The 17527-nt window shown below is 42.9% G+C and overlaps 1 protein-coding gene across 1 annotated transcript in view; it reads right to left on the bottom strand.

Moving 5' to 3' along the window:
- Nucleotides 1-17527, bottom strand: part of ADGRV1 (adhesion G protein-coupled receptor V1) — a 576045-nt gene that overhangs the window by 93446 nt on the left and 465072 nt on the right. The window contains exon 86 of the mRNA XM_040342090.1: nt 355-533. Within this exon, the coding sequence (XP_040198024.1) occupies nt 355-533 (179 nt within the window). The remainder of the gene's footprint in view (nt 1-354; nt 534-17527) is intronic.

Genomic DNA, 17527 nt, shown 5'->3' with positions numbered 1-17527 from the left:
AGGAGAGAGCTAAGGGATTTAGCTCTTTGAAGAGAGTTAACAAAATACTGCAGATATATGGGCCCAGCTCAAATTTCATGAATTGCGTTTACATCCACTTTAAGGTGGATGTTACTAGAGCAGTTTACTATATTTTACTATCTGATGGTCATTAGCTGTCATGGTAGAGTCATGGTAAAATGTACATGTCTTCATGGACAATTCCATAAATGTCATTCATACATGTATGATAGAGATTTTAAAGGATGACCAAGTGCTGGACAACAGCATTATTTCATCCTGCACTTGGTGTTCATTAACTTTTACACACAGCGCAACAAGCATTGTACCAAAATTTACATTTAGAACACTTACATGTCTCCATGGACCAATCCATAGATGTCAGTCATATTTTTATGATAAAGGCTTTTAAGGATGACCAAGTGCAGGACAACAACAACAGCAGGAAGTCCCCATCCAAGAAGAAAGAAGATCAGATGACGCTTCTCTGCGTGTTCATCGTTCATCACCAGAATATACCAGAAGTTTACTGCCTGAAATATAATGTAGATATCACATTTATATTTTGAGATTCAACTTATCAAAGTACTTGTAGTTTTTACACAAATTCAGATTACCACAACATTCTCTATACACAGTAGTATAAAAAAATATCAATATTGCATAATAAATCTGAAAGTGATTGGAGTGGAACTCTACTGAAAAAAGTCCCGTCCTCCTGTGTAAACACGACTGTTCCAGTTATCCATCAGGCTGGATATTTTTATATTTCTTGGCTTACCAGAATGTCCCTCTATAAAAATTGAGGCATAAATAAATAATACTTAAAAAAAAAAAACTGTTTTGGGTGGGGTTTAGGAAGTAAAAGTACAGAGTACAGAGTCGCCCTCACACCCTCCACCTTTATACGTACTGGTCCTAGAGCATTCTCACTCACACTATCTCAAATGCGTTATTAAAACAGAAGAGATTCTACAGGCATCCTAATTTTTCTACACTGAAAATATACATAATGTCATTGAATAGTCTGGCCACCTCTGGTCTGATTAAACAGTACATAACCATTGACAGAAGACATAAGATTATAATATATACAGTAATAATATTTTACTAATGCAAAGCTACACCAGAAATCAAAGTAACAAGAAAGAACTAATGTTGGTATTCCGCTTTCCTGAGATCTGTTTTTAAATTGTATGGCTACCCTAATTCATATTCATACAAAGTAGTTTAAATGACTTTTAAATAAAATATCAAAAAATAAAGGATTTACTGTGAATTCATTAAGACTGCAGAAGTCACTTAGCCTTGTATGTACTTGCCATATGTTGTATACACACTAAAGATATGACAAATACTTCACAGTTTCAACAATCAAACATTGTGCTGCAGATTTCATTCCACATCCCACGGAAACTCTGCTAAACAGTCTTACGTAATATGAAACATCCCCATTTCTGTAACACACTGTAAAAAAATATTTTAATCTTGTGACTAACATTGTCCTAGTTGTTCTAGTTCTTAGGCCTCGTACACACCACCGGATCTATCCGCTGGGATTGATCCGCGGATCATTTCCAGCGGACAAATCCGGTCGTCTGTACGGCCTAGCGGATATTTTTCCGCGGAGATTTCTCGGCCGGATCGATTTCAAGCGGATATAAATTTCTTAGCATGCTAAGAAATGTATCTGCTTGAATCGGGTCCAGCGGATTGATCCGGTGGTCTGTACAGACTCAATGGATCAATCCGTCCGCTCCCCTCCCTCGCATGCGTTGTAATGATTTGACGCATGCGTGGAAGTACTTACATTCCAGCGTCGCGCACGTCGCCGCGTCATCATCGCGGCGACGGCGCGACACATCACCGCGGATGAATTCCGCGTGGATTTTGATCCGATGGTGAGTACAAGCCATCGGATCCAAATCCGGAGGAGGAATCTCCGCTGGAAACGGTCCGGCGGACCATTTCCAGCGGAGATCCCCTCGTGTGTACGGGGCCTTAAAGGTGTGTTTCACATACTTCTATTAAGGTTGACCTAAAGTCACAGAGTGAGCATTGCTGTAAGAAGTACATATAAATATACATTGTTCCTAAACAGTACCCTGGAAAAATCTCATTCTGCCTTAAATACCCACCTGAAAAGCAGTGTACATTCTTTGCCTAGGTGCTGCTGTACCTTGAGCTTCATAACTGTATATGAGTGAGATCTAAAACACTGCTGCCTCTAAATGTTAGTCTAAGGAGATTTGGAGTGAGATTTGGTGACATCACTGTGCTGCTTACAGTTCTCATTGCTGGAGAGAAAGCTGTACCTGAAGACCTAGAGTTCAAGGATATCCCTGCTTCTACTCAATTGATTTTGCCAATCTATGTTCACTGATGTTTCTTCACCATTACTCAAGTCATTAGGTGACAGCTCTGACAAAAGGAAGCAAAGCCATGCTCATCCATTATGATGGGCACTTCTACACAGAGACAGAGGGCAGAAGAAAGCATGAAGGGTCAGTAATGAGGAACATATCAGCGTCAGGAATCCTATAGTAATACTGGTCACCAGTTTTTTAGTGTCTGCTTGCTTTATTTGGAAACAGCTTTCACAGGTCTGGTGTTCTTTATAACAAACATGTCCTGGTGGAAACATGGAGTCTGCCTTCTCTTAAACATAATGAAAATCTAAGTTGAAAACAAAAAGAAACATGGAGGCTGGGCCGCCATGGCTGTACGTTATACCCAGAACAAAAAGTTACATAGGTAGATTCACAAAGAGTTAGGCCGGCTTATCAGTAGATAAGCCGGCCTAACTCAGAATCTACTCCGACGGATGTTTAAGCGTATGCTCAAACAGAGATACGCTTAAACATATCTAAGATACGACGGCTTGCGCCGTCCTATCTTAGATTGCAATTTTTTGGATGGCCGCTAGGTGGCGCTTCCTCATAGGTGGAATAACAATGTTAAAGTATGGCCGCCGTTCCCGCCGCGAGATTCAAAATGTTAACGTCGTTTGCGTAAGTCGTCCGCAAATCGGGATTTACGTCGTTTACGTCCACGTCGAAATCGATAGGCCCGTGCGGCGTACGCAACCGCAATGCACACTGGGAAATGTAGTCGCCCGGCGCATGCGCAGTGACAAAAAAACTTCAAAAATGTGAGGTCAAGCCTCATTACCATACAACACGCCCCCCTCCAACCCATTTGAATTAGGCGCCCTTACGCCCGCCCGGTTTAAGCTACGCCGCCGTATATTAGCAGGCAAGTACATTGAGAATCATGTACTTGCCTCGCTAACTTACGGCGGCGTAGCTTAAATTCCTTAAGCTACGCCGCCGCAAAGTTAGGTCATTGTACCTGAATCTACCCATAAGTGTGAAAATACAGTTCATGTATGTACATTTTGCATATTCAGTTTGTTATGCAAACTATTTCTCTTTGTTTATGAGGGGCTGGGGAGCTTGTAGGCAGGGGTGAATTCACTGCCCCTTTAACATAGGAGTTCTTTTTAAACCCTTCTAGTGATGCGAGTTAATTTCCTTTCTAGCAGGATCTTTTATAAAGTATGGGTGTAGTATAGTTAGAGGGAGTAAGCTGATGGGAATGTACATGCCTGGTCATGAAAATGCATTAAGAGATAAATTAATTTCTGCTGCCCTAGGGTGGGCACCCCAGTATCTGGTATATGACGAAGGTACATTGCCACTTAAAGGGGATCTGTTGTTTGATGTTAAGGTGCCGAACATTTATTATTAAAGACTGTTACTAATGGACTACCTCAAGTAGAAATAAAATGGAGATGTATTGAGTCTTTGACTTATTTATAGTGATTGGAGTGGATGCCTGTTATTACTGAGAGTGTGAGTTGGGACAGCACATTGTTAGGCCATAGCACTAGACAGGTGCATCTCATGGAGAAAGAACACCAGGGACCAGGACCCTGAGGAGAATTACACAATTGCAAACTTGGTCAGGTTGGGGAGGATGAAGTCACCCTCTTGTCATGTAGCATGCAGCAAGTGACCATGGCTACCATGTCACATGGGCCCCAGGTGTTTAGTGGACTATTAGAGCCCTATCATGCAAACACGGAGGAGACACATAGGGTGTGTAGTTCCGCAACAGCTGGAGGGCCGCAGTTTGAGGATCCCTTCTGTAGACACACTCATAACTTCTGAGTATGTCTTCCCAGAAGAGTGGAAGCTGTTATGTCTGCAAGGGTACGTAGTGGATATATCATTGTGCCTTTTAGTCTGTTGCAGTGTTATGTGCTCTTGATAACCCCTGTTCACCATGGAGCTCAATAGAGGCAATTCTACATGTGCAAGCAACCATCAGAACACAAATGCATCACTGGAATGTGTTTGTGCCAGGCATGTACGATAATTCTTATAAGTCTAAATATATATATGTTTTTTTTTTAAATGCAAGAAAATGGCAAGACAACTTGTGACTGCCAGCCATTACAAAGGTAGGTGGTGTAAGCCTGTAAACAGATGCAGTTTAGCCTCCCGGCAAGAGTGGCACTGTCTGGCAGCTGTCGTGAACAGAGGGAGAAGGATAAGGGGGCATTAGGTTCCTCTGGGGCCTCCATAGTGTCTGCTCAGTTGACATCTATGAGGGCTCTTCCCTCCTCAGAGTATCTAAAAAGGTTCCATAAAGACCATGTTTCCAGATAGACCCCCCGTTTCTGCCGGGAAGTCCAGACGAAATCTTCCACCATATTCAGATATTCTACTCATTTAAACCACATCCCAACTGATGGAGGTTGGGTCTGTTTCCACATCATTGGGATACATGCTCTTGCTGCATTCAGTAAATGACAGAGGGTCAACTTTTTATAGAATTTAATCGAGGTATCAATGTCTTGTAGTAAAAAAAAAGTCTGATCCTCAGGAATCTCCTGTTCTCTAAATCTCTGGGCAATCACCTCCCTCCAAAAGCTATCTATTCTGGGGCAGGACCAAAAAATATGTATTAGCATCCCTCATTTTCCTCTGCATCGCCAACAATTATCTGGTACATCTGGATAACATCTGCGTGAAACGGCCGAGGTATGATACCACTGCGATAAGATTTTAAAATTTGTCTTCTGCATTCTTGTGCAAACTGAGGATTCAAGCATATTGCGTAGTATCTTACTCTGTTGCTCCTCCGAGAAGACCCGGTCTAATTCAATCTCCCACATCCTAAAGAAAGGTAATCGGAAGTCCTCGGGGGGTATACTCATCAATACCCTCATTTTGGAGAGGGTTTGCTGCAGTATACCACTCCCAGTATAATATTCCTCAAACTTTGCTAGCGTTCGCTCATATCTACTTGGTAAGGTCAAAGTATCAAGGAAGTGTCTCAGCTGCAGTGCCCTCCAGAAATCCAATTGATAAGGTGCAGGACCTGTTATCATTTCTTGTACCGTAGGCCAGGATCCTGCTCTCACAAAATGGGAGGCTTGAAAAAGCCCTTGTTCTATCAACCTGCCAAACGAACCCTTCTTCAAGCCCGGCTCAAACTGGGGATTCCCCAATATGGGGTATAGGGGAGAGTCTATTGTCGATAGTTTGCCTTTCAAGAAAAGCCCATATCCCATCCAAAGAGTAGGTCCTATCAACGAATGCAACTTCATATTTTTCGGGAGATCCCTAAAACACCAAGCGACTCGTTGCAGTAAAACACTGCTCTGAGCTTGTTCTAAATCCGGACAGATTTTCTATTCTCTATGTCTACTCCAGTCTATTAAGCGGCCCAGTAGGGTTGCCTGTTAATATTTATATAATTCTGGCGCTGCAAGCTCTCCATATAGTTTAGGTAAAGACAACAGAGATCTCCTGATTCTTGGCGATTTATTTGCCCATATAAATCTACTGAAGAGAGACTGTATTTGTTTAAAAAAAGTTTGCTATGTTTAAGGGCTTGTTGGCCCACTTTTATTGAAAAGGCAAAAAATAAAACAAAATCCAAACATAGGTTTCCCACGCAGGGGGTTTTCACTGTCCACACAGAACGGTACCTTCAGCCTCCTGGCTTATACGTGCCAAAGAAAATACCAAGCCACTTGGCTCTTGTCAGCAGTAGCACAACTGCTCAGGCTCCAGCATGGAGCTCTCCTGACTCCTGTCAGCAACCTTAGACTCAGGTCTCTGGGGTTTCACAGTGCACCCCTGCACTCTCCAGCTCTCTAGCTACTTCCCAGTGCACACCTGCACTCTCTGAGTTCTCCCTTCCAAGCCTGGACTCCTCGGGAGGGTGGAGCCCAGAATGCTGGTCCTGAGTCTCCTATCAGGCCCACACACACCTGCACAATCAGTGTGCTGTTTAGCTCTAAAGCCTGAACTCAGGACTGGGGATTTCATCCCACCCGCATCTCTACGAAATCCCTGGGCTCCAGGTCCCAAAGTGGATTTTAGTAAATACAGAGGAAACTGAAAAGCCAGTTTCCTCTTAAACCAGCAAATACCCTGGAGCCCCTCAACCTGCCTGGTTGAGAATCCTGGGTCACCACACCCCTGGGGTACCACACTACTACAATATATATATATATATATATATATATATATATATATATATATACATACACACACACACACACACACACAAATGTGTTTTAAGATGAATGGGTTGTTTTACAAGGTAAGAGTTCACATATAATTTAAACAGTTCCCGACCCCCGCATGTATATGTACGTCCACAATATGGCACGTACAGGCACATGGGCGTACACGTACGTCCTCGCCTATTAGCGGGTGGGGGGTCCGATCGGGACCCCCCCGCTACATGCGGAGGTCGGGTCCGCTCGGGGAGCGATCCGGGACCACGGCGCGGCTATTTGTTTATAGCCGCTCCGTCGCGATCGCTCCCCGGAGCTGAAGAACGGGGAGAGCCGTGTGTAAACACGGCTTCCCCGTCCTTCACTATGGCGGCGCATCGATCGCGTCATTCCCTTTATAGGGAAGACACGATCGATGACGTCATTCCTACAGCCACACCCCCAAACAGTTGTAAACACATACTAGGTGCACCCTAACTCCTACAGCGCCCCCTGTGGTTAACTCCCAAACTGCAACTGTCATTTTCACAATAAAGAATGCAATTTAAATGCATTTTTTGCTGTGAAAATGACAATGGTCCCAAAAATGTGTCAAAATTGTCCGAAGTGTCCGCCATAATGTCGCAGTCACGAAAAAAATTGCTGATCGCCGCCATTAGTAGTAAAAAAAAAAAAATTAATAAAAATGCAATAAAACTATCCCCTATTTTGTAAACACTATAAATTTTGCGCAAACCAATCGATAAACGCTTATTGCGATTTTTTTTACTAAAAATAGGTAGAAGAATACGTATCGGCCTAAACTGAGGAAAAAAAATGTTTTAATATATGTTTTTGGGGGATATTTATTACAGCAAAAAGTAAAAAATATTGCATTTTTTTCAAAATTGTCGCTCTATTTTTGTTTATAGCGCAAAAACTAAAAACCGCAGATGTGATCAAATACCACCAAAAGAAAGCTCTATTTGTGGGGAAAAAAGGACGCCAATTTTGTTTGGGAGCCACGTCGCACGACCGCGCAATTGTCTGTTAAAGCGACGCAGTCCCGAACTGTAAAAACACCTTGGGTCTTTAGGCTGCATATTGGTCCGGGGCTTAAGTGGTTAAAGTAAACCTGTTATAAAAGAAATGCAGGGCTGTTACTGCTGACTGCCTGCCTAAAATACTAGTTGCCTGGCTATTATTGTTATTGTAATGGTTTCAGTACTTTCTGAGTCACAAACCTGGAACAGTGGACAGTGGAACCTGGATGCAGTTTTGAAAATTCAGAGTGGCTTCTCCACATAATTATGCTGGATCAGTAACTCAAAGTATTGAAGCCAGAGGGTCAGCTGGATTGATAGCCAGGCAAAGATTTTTTTATAAGGGAAGCAATGGTAGCTTCTGTTTCCTTTAAATGTGCATCTCACAGCTTAGTTCATCAGTATACTTGTATGCGTGTGGCTGCAGAAAATTTCCAATGATATTACTTCATAAGTTCTTTGCTACAGGAAACTCATAAGGGTTGTTCTTTTATAATTTACCTGTTGCTCATACACATAGTAAGCATCCTTTTCTATATGGTGAGTCAACACCTGAGAAAATGCAGCCTATTAATTCACCAAGCAGCAGTGACATTACTGCAGCATCAGGCACTTGTTTTATCTAGTCAGAAAATAGGTTACCATTCTGAGAGAATCATTATTTAACAATGCCCTATAATCATTTACAGAATATTTTCAGATTTCAAAAACATTCACTATATGTAGTGAATGACACTGGTGCTGGATATCATAACACAGTGGTTCCTAACCATGTCCTTAAGTACCCCCAACAGGCCATGTTTTGGGAATTTCTCTTAGATAAAATAGCTGTCCGAAGTACCAAGCCATTGACTTTGATTTTAAAGCACCTGTGCAAGACAAAGGAAAACCTGCAAACATGGCTTGTTAGGGGTACTTGAGGACAGGTTTGAGAACCACTGTCATGACATACAGTATGTCTTCAGGAGATTCCGTCACAAAGCAAAACATAGATGCCTCAATGAAGGAGGTTATTCCAAAATCATCAAAAAGTGTGGAATCCACTGTTGGTTCAAACAGACAGTATGAAGCGGAGATTGTACTGTTGGACGTGCTAGGACCTATGGTTAGGTGACTCAGGTGGATGAGGAGTATCAATTGACCTGGGCCCTCACCCTCTCTATGTCAGTTGATAGAATGGCGGTGGGTATGAAGAGATGAAATACTGTGCACATGGGGCCCTCTCTTTATATTTGCCCAGGGTCCTATTTTGTCCAGGAATTGTCCCAGCATACAAGCCAGGGCTCTGTAGTAAATTCATATTAGACAATCTCGCTACTGAGTTTTTGAAACTCTACTATTATAGAATAATGGCGAACACTAGGTCATCCTATTTGCATTCATTCCAAACTCATAGGAATGTTAGGGCTGTATGAACATTATATTACTCTAAGACCCCTTTCACACTGAGGAGTTTTTCAGGTGGTTTAGCGCTAAAAATAGTGCCTAAATTCCATCTGAAAAACTTCTGCCCTGTTCCCTAGCAGGACCGTTCCAAAAGTCCTGCTAGCTGCATCTTTGGAGCGGTGAAGGAGCGGTGTGTTTACCGCTCCTCCACCGCTCCTTCCCATTGAAAACAATGGGACACCGCGGCTATACCGCCGGAAATGCGCCTAAAAATAGCGCCGCTATACCTCCAGCGCACCTCCTGCCCCCGTGTAAAAGGGGCCTAAATATGTTTTCAAATGTTACCATTGTCAGGATAAATTATTAAACACCCAGCCTGTATGGGATCTTTGTGTTGCTAAGTCCCATAACAACTTCATGTTCCACTTTGATTATAGTCATATCTTTGCTGACTTACACCAACGCCATCTACTAAAAAAGATGAAAACTTTTTTCCATCATTAATCTGAGAAACTTTTTTAATCCAATCTAAGTTTTTATAATCATTCCATTTTAGGCCATTATGAAGAGATCATATGCTTTAATCGATACATCTTATCAGTTTAAACTCTGTGTGACCTGTTAATGAGTGTCATTTCCATGGGCAATTAACTAAACCATCAAGATAACATTTAATCCAAGCAAATATAATAATTTTAAATGTGTAACTGACTGCTTTCTGTCATATAACAGATACAATGGCCTCTAAGAATTAAACAGACACAGGTATGGCTTATGTTATAGTCTAGGCAACCAGGATCCTACATATTTTAAGTAGAAAATGTTTCTCAGGTAGAGTGTGGTAATAAAACTAAATTCATAATGAAATATTGCTGAAATTAATAAATATTGCATTGCTATTTGTTAAGTACTGGACTTGGTTAAGTGCACCCACCATATGCATAATGACATGAAGTGGCGCATTTTTGTACAATGTATACTACTATTACTGCAGCAAAACTGACTTTTACAAAGTAAAAAAAAAATGCAGTTTAAATTGCTGTCAATTGACAGCTTTAGCTGCTTTTATTTTGTTTATAAACAAAGTGGCTGGGTATTTGCTTCCTCAGAACCGTATTCTAGGGCCTGGTGAAGAAGCCAGATGCAACAAAAAAATAAAATAAAAAGGCAAGGTGTTCCCCTAATAGTTCATATCAGGCCCTTCAGGGACCTCAAAAAAACAAAAAGAAAAAAGAAAACTTAGGGTACCCTCCAAAAATTCACAACAGAACCTTATCTGAGTATGCAGAACCATACCAAGCCACAACATTGGATGTACATTGTGGGATTTTTTTTTTTTAAATAATAAAGGACTTGCGAAAAACGAATGGGGACAAGGTGCTTTGCAAGGTCCCCTCCATGTTGAAGGCATGTGGCCAGGTTCGGTTTAGATCAGGGGTCTCAAACTGGCGGCCCTCCTGCTGTTGCGAAACTACAAGTCCCATGAGGCATTGCAAGGCTGACAGTTACAAGCATGACTCCCACAGGCAGAGGCATGACGGGACTTGTAGTTTCGCAACAGGTAGAGGGCCGTCAGTTTGAGACCCCTGGTTTAGATGAAGGGGAAGGCACACGCTTGTCTCCCCCTGTCCTGGCCTGCCAGACTGCATGGTCTGGTTATGGAGTATATTTCCGGAGGGGACCACACACTTTTTTTTCTGGATTTTTTTGTAGGGTTTCCAAGTGACTAGTATGGAATTTTAAGGGGCCCATACCATTTTTTTCTGTTTGTATGTGTTCCCCTTTAAAATTCATACCAGACCTCCATGGCATGACATGAATTATAGGGAAGGAAGCAGCGGGTGCCGACACCCCCTGCTTCTCTAAAGTGAAAGAAAACCTTACCTATAACTATTATTAAAAACGTTCACCCTTTTCTATCCTCCCTAACCTGTATAGAAAAGATCTGTGTACTTACCTATTTTTATCTGGTCTGGTCATGTGATCCTGCAGCTCTGTGTAAGAGAGTGCTCAGCAATGGCTGTGAATTCTGGGACTCGTAGGCTCTAATGGCCTGGCCATTGTTGATGTTCCCTCTCTGGGGGGGGGGGGGGGGGGGTCACACAACTGGAGCATATTAAACATAGGCACAGATCCTTTTTTATACAGGTTAGATAAGAGGAGATGTTGGGGGCATTTTTAGGAATAGTTACATTTAGGCCCCGTTCTCACGACCAAACATGTCTGCTGAAACTGGTCCGCAGACCAGTTTCAGCAGACATGTTTGGCCGTGTGTAGGCCCGAGCGGACCATTTTCGGGCGGATCGGACAGGTTTCCAGCGGACAACTGTTTCCTGGACTTGCTTTAAAACAGTCCGCTGGAAACCTGTCCCCCCGACATGTACGGTCGTCTGTACAGACCTACCGTACATGTCAGGCCGCCCGCCATCCCTCGCATGCGTCGAATGACTTCGACGCATGCGTGGAACCATGCGTCGAGGCAGGCCGCCCACGTCGCCGCGTCATTGTCGCGGCGACACCGCGTCATCGACGCGGCGACACCGCGGACACGCCCCGCGTATTGTTTACGCGCGGACCTCTGTTCGATGGTGTGTACAGCCATCGAACAGAAGTCCCCGGGCAGACATGTCCGATAAAAAAGGTCCGCGGACCGGTTTCATCGGACATGTCTGCTCGTGAGTACTCGGCCTAACATTTCTTCCACTTTAACAAGCTTGGAAGAAGAAAGCTGCCATATATAGTAGTAGTAGGAGAAAAACCTGCTACTTCAGTATATATGATTTTCAGCTCTTGCCAAACAGGCTAAAAATCCAGCGTTCGAACAAGCACTTGAACAAATGGCGTCTAGTCTGAACCTGTCTTCAACCCGAACCAGTAGCTCATCCCTACTAATTATGTATGTGACAACATATAATGAGGACACATGTGACCTACAGACCTGATGACTATGACATTATTTTAGATCTTTAACATTTTCAGATAAAGAGTGTATTATAAAAAAAATCTATAATCTGTAGTATACATACTGTAAGTCTGTACAGTTTACTAACAGAAAATGTCATATTTTTCAAGGGAATATTTTTCAATATCATAAAGGCTGTATATTTATGTGGTTAATGTTGGTTTTGGGGTTGACGTACTAATGGAAAAGGGACAAATCTCTAACACTGTGCCATTTATTTGCAAAGTTGATCACTGTTTTTCCTGTGCAAGGCAAAGCAATAGGTTCACTTTATTGCAGACTTCCAGAAAGGCATATACTATATTTACCTTTACTTTTGTTCCAATGTTGTCTATTTAACCTCTATAAGTGGAAGGATATCCCTGTGTAAATTTTAAATCCCTGTAGTCATAGTTTACACAAGGCTATGACTTCCTGTGTGCCAAGGATGATTGGCTCAGCACTTTTGTATAGATAGCATTGCAAAGTTTCTCTATACCTGGAAGCATGTGCTGGAAGGAATAGCAGGGAATAAAGGAAAGCAGAGTATATGCTGCTCGAGGGATTCAAGCAAACGTGTTGCTTTTTCCTAAATAAGCAAAGATAAGGTCTGTTTTAAGTTCATTAACTAACTACCAAATATAGGCTTTTTTAAAACATATTTACCGGTAATTCATTTTAAAGTGGTTCTAAAGGCTGAAGGTTTTTAATTGAATGCATTCTCTGCATTAAGATAAAAACCTATTGTCAGCTCCCCCCTCTAAAATACTTACTTGAGCCCAATCTCTATCCAGCGCTGTTCCGAAGAGCAGCGGCGCTGCTTTCTCTCTCCCCCCTCACTGGACTCATGTGTCAAGTACCTGGTTGGAGGCCGAAATGCCGAGAGGGCTCCCCTTGCGGCTGAGTGCAGTACACCTCTGAGGTTGGGTACAGAGGGTGTAGTGCTCAGAGAAGCACAGGTTGCCAGATGGATCCAGGAGAGAAGAGCTGGTGAGTGGCTGAAGAATACTGGAGAATACAGGAAACACCGCTGGGCTGCAGTCTCTAGGAATCCTCGGTAACACTTGGCAAGGTGTGCACAAGGAGCAACAGTGGAAGATGGGTGGGGATCAAACACTGTGGATCCAGGCAGGAGATGCAGGTTGCAGGAATGGAGACAAGCCAAAGGTCTGGTATTGGAAAACAGGCAGGAACGGATAACTAAAGCAAAGTCCGTGAAACAAGCCAGGATCAGGTGCTGGAGAAGGTAACAAGTCAGTAAAGCAAGCCAGGGGGTCAAACCAGGAGAGCGGATCAGACAGGTCAAGAACAAACCGGGTCACAACAGGAAATCCAAACAGTAGTAGTACAGAGGCTCAGGAACTCAGGAAGGCTGACGACAATCCAGCAATTTGGATCAGACAGTGGCAGCCTTTTATAGGCCAGCAGGAGGATCCACCTGTCACATGATGTGCCTATGGCGCCCATTTTTTTAACTGGCAAGATTGCCGCGTACACACGACTGTTATTCATGTCATGCAAAAAAACAACGTTTTTTTCTCAACGTAATTTGTCGTGATTTCTCTCAAGCCTACCTTGCATACACATGTTCGTGAAAAAAATGCTTGAGAAAAGCGTGGTGACGTACAACACGTACGACGACACTATAAAGGGTAAGTTCCATTCGAATAGCGACACCCTTTGGGCTGCTTTTGCTAATTTCCCCATCTCATACCTTGCTTCTGAGCATGTGTGTTTTTTCCCCCTCGTTAAAGTGTACACACGACTGTTTTTCACGACGTGAAAAAGAACGATGTGAAAAACGACGAGAAAAAACAGAGCAGGTTCTAAAAAAACTTGGCCTTGTTGAGAAAAATGCTCTGGAGCATACACACGACCGTTTTTCATGACCAATTAAAAAAATTGCATTTTTCTTGTCATGAAAAACGGTCGTGTGTACACGGCATCAGTGTAGGTTCCTGCTGAAATACAACTCATTGGTTCCTGCAGCTGTCAATCAAATCTAGTGATGAGGGGTTGTGGGTCTGGATTGGGGCCAGGCCATTGCACAATTGCACGTGTTTCAGACATGTGAGAAAAACGTGTTGCTGTTTGGCAGATGTGTGGGGGTGGCAATGTATTAGAATTTTCAATAAAAATACATTTATAAAATAGTGATCCTGCAAGGAATTCAGCTGACCTATATGGTAATCTGTGAACTGAAAATGGATACAACGGGCTAGATTCAGAGAGGAGATACGCCGGCGTATCTCCAGATACGCCATTGTATCTCTGAGTTCGGCCGGTCGTATCTATGCGCCTGATTCATAGAATCAGTTACGCATAGATTTCCCTAAGATACGACCGGCGTAAGTCTTTTACACCATCGTATCTTAGGCTGCATATTTACGCTGGCCGCTAGGTGGCGCTTCCGTATAGTTAAGCGAGGAATATGCAAATGAGCTAGATATGCCGATTCAGAAACATACGTCCGGCAGGCGCATTTTTTTAGGTCGTTTACGTTCGGCTTTTTTTGGCGTATAGTTACCCCTGCTATATGAGGCGTATCCTATGTTAAGTATGGCCGTCGTTCCCGCGTCGAGTTTTGAAAATTTTACGTCGTTTGCGTAAGTCATTCGCGAATAGAGATGTACGTAATTTACGTTCACGTCGAAAGCAATGACGTTTTGCGGTGGATTTTCGAGAATGCGCCGTTCGTAAAAAATGTCAAATACGCGGGGTCATAGTTAATATACATAAAACACGCCCACATCATCCACATTTGAATTAAGCGGGCTTACGCCGACACAGATACGTTACGCCGCCGTAACTAAGGGCGCAAGTTCTTTCTGAATACAGAACTTGCGCCCTAAATTACGGCGGTGTAACGTATCTGAGATACGTTACGCCGGGCATAAAGATAGACACTTCTATCTGAATCTAGCCCAACATGTATTAAACATTTGTAAATTCAGGCTTGTGTATCTTTAATCCATACTCATGTATTTAAAGCGATTGTAATTTTTACCACTAGCTGAACACATAACTGGGAAAATATGTCACAACTTTGAAATTTTTATGGCTGCAGCAAGGTTCCCTAACCACAGTCATAATTTTTCCCTCAGAGCGCCAATCTTTTTGATAAAAGTTGTCTGAGTGGCGAATTCTAGAACTAGACCTCCCCTTTAACTCTAAATTGGCAACCTGTAGAAATGTTTAAAGCATTGCCTATGGAGGTTTTGTGGAGTCATTCCACAAGCGTGTAATTTTAAAGCATGACATGTTAGGTATATATTTACTCAGTGTAACATCATCTTATTTTACAACAAAATTGGGGTATATATATATATATATTTTTTTTATTAAAGTGTATTTTTTCCCAATAAATTCCTTTGAAAAAACACAGAAAAAACGTATGACATAAAAAATTACAATGACCACCATTTTATTCTCTAGAGCCTCTGTAAAAAAAATATATATAATGTTTGGGGGTTCTGAGTAATTTTCTAGCAAAAAATACAATTTAATTTAATTGTAAAAAAGAATGTCAGAAAAAAGCCTGAACTGCAAGTGTTTATATAGCAAACATGTAATAGTTATTTGCTCTGTGCAATTGTTTTGAACAAAGCAGCCCCAATCCCCCACTTCTGGGGTCCCCCGCCAGTGCTCCTGGTTTCTCCTCCCTTCCGAGTGCCCCATAACAAGTCTCATGCTATGGGGGTATTTTTGTGGGCTTGATCCCGAGCCTGCTCTGTGTGTCCATAGGATCATAGATCTAAACATTAGCTAAAATAAACATTATATTGTCTGTATCATGTTAACCCTTGAAAAGGGAAGCGATAGATTAAATGGCCTCCAAAGATAACCTCCAACTCTCTTTTAGCTCATCCTCCTTAGGTACAGCACACGTTCCAAAACTGGAAATCAGGTAGGAGTGAGAAGCATGAGTGTGGGTGTGTGGAGAACACCTCTTCTGTTGCCAGGGCTCATATAATTTTTTCCATATTTATAACAGAAGATTAGATTAGAACAGCAGATATCACAACCAATAACACAGAACATGGTGCAGAAAGTACTGTATTTAAGTGGTATGACCCTCCTTGAGTATTAAAATAATGCAAACAGGAAATGTCAGCAAATAATACTTTACTGGAATCCGCGTCATTAAGCCTTGTTCTGCTTGGTACTGCTTAGTCTTATCTGAATTCCACCATGCAAGGTGAGATAACATACGCGAGCAAATCAAATACCGGTATGTTTATGGCTGAGAATAAATAAGTACTATGTACATATTATGAAAAAATAACAGGTAAACTCCCTAGAAAATCTTAATATGTTTGAGGGCTACAGTGTCCCATTTGGATATCAAACATAGAACCTCGGGTCTGGGATAAACATCTTATACACATATACATACATACAGCATATAATGTATATACGCATATTGTACAATCACCCACACAACCAATGTAAATTTTTAAACCAATGTGTCTTTATATATGGTAAATGACCATTTATGCAGCCAAAATATGTATTTGTTTTGTTTTGCATGGAGTTGGGATAGCTTAGATCAGCGGTAGAAAACCTTAGAGAGATGGAGAGCTACTTGAACAACACTGATGAAGTCAAAGATCACCGGGCAGAGTGTTCTGTTGTTAGGGTCAGTTCACACCAAAACGTGGTGCCAGAAAGGCATGTTCCATGTGTGTTTACTGCACTGTGTTCAAAATGCACTATCTTTGTGATCTACTGTGAGTGATGATACATTTTTTTTTTAAGTGTATTTTGTGCGTGTACTCGAGAGAGAGGAGCCGGACTGCAGGAGTTGGGAGTAGGCAGGCCTCCCCAGAGGCAATCTGCCACCTTTCTCCATGCCCCGGGTGGCAATGGCGGGTGTGTGAGGGGGTCCTCCCACACAGCCCGCCCTACCTGCTCCGCTTTGAAGCCCAACGGGGCAGAGGGACTCCCTACAAGGGAGTGGGAGGATTTGCCCGCTCAACCAGCCCCGTTAGTCCTTCGCCTCTATTTCTTAGAAACCGCGTGGTCAAAGTGCGTGCATGTTAACCCAATTTCGAGTGAGTGTAAGTGTGGTGGTTTTTGTGGGAGGGGGGTGGGCGTACTAAGCGCAGGCTTACCTCGCATAGCGCACCCACCGGGAGCCGGGCTAAGACCACCAAACTCAATTCACATGTAGCCGAGACCGGGATCCGAACCCCTAGCTGCAGAGGTGAATGGCTTATCAGCACAGTGCCAATCGCGTTGAGCCACCGCAGTGCCTGTGATGATACATTTTTAACCCCAAATGTAGATAGCAAAGCAGTGAATATAAAAAAAAAGTATTGCAAGAGAGTGCAGGGGCTGGGAGTGCGTTACTCTCACAATGCAGGGATCAGGAGTGCACTCAGACTGCAGGGATTGAGGGGGGGATGTGAAGGGTGGTAAAGGATACTGCTATGGGGGTGGCCCCTCCCATACCAGGGTCCACTGCCCACTTCACACCACCCCCCACCACACACAATGTAGTGTCCTACCCCCCCCCCTTCCCTCTCATAGCATCCTACCTGTGAACACATGAGAGCGAGAGGCAGCACAGTTCTGGACAGGGGCAGGAGCAGGAGCTGGCCAAGTGACTTTTCATATTAACAAGCTGGTGATTGGTTG

The sequence above is a fragment of the Rana temporaria genome, chromosome 1 (genome assembly GCF_905171775.1).
Source record: "Rana temporaria chromosome 1, aRanTem1.1, whole genome shotgun sequence".
In the NCBI taxonomy this organism is placed as follows: domain Eukaryota; kingdom Metazoa; phylum Chordata; class Amphibia; order Anura; family Ranidae; genus Rana; species Rana temporaria.
The sequence above is the reverse complement of the archived record's forward strand: the minus strand, read 5'-3'. Positions and strand labels throughout refer to the sequence as shown.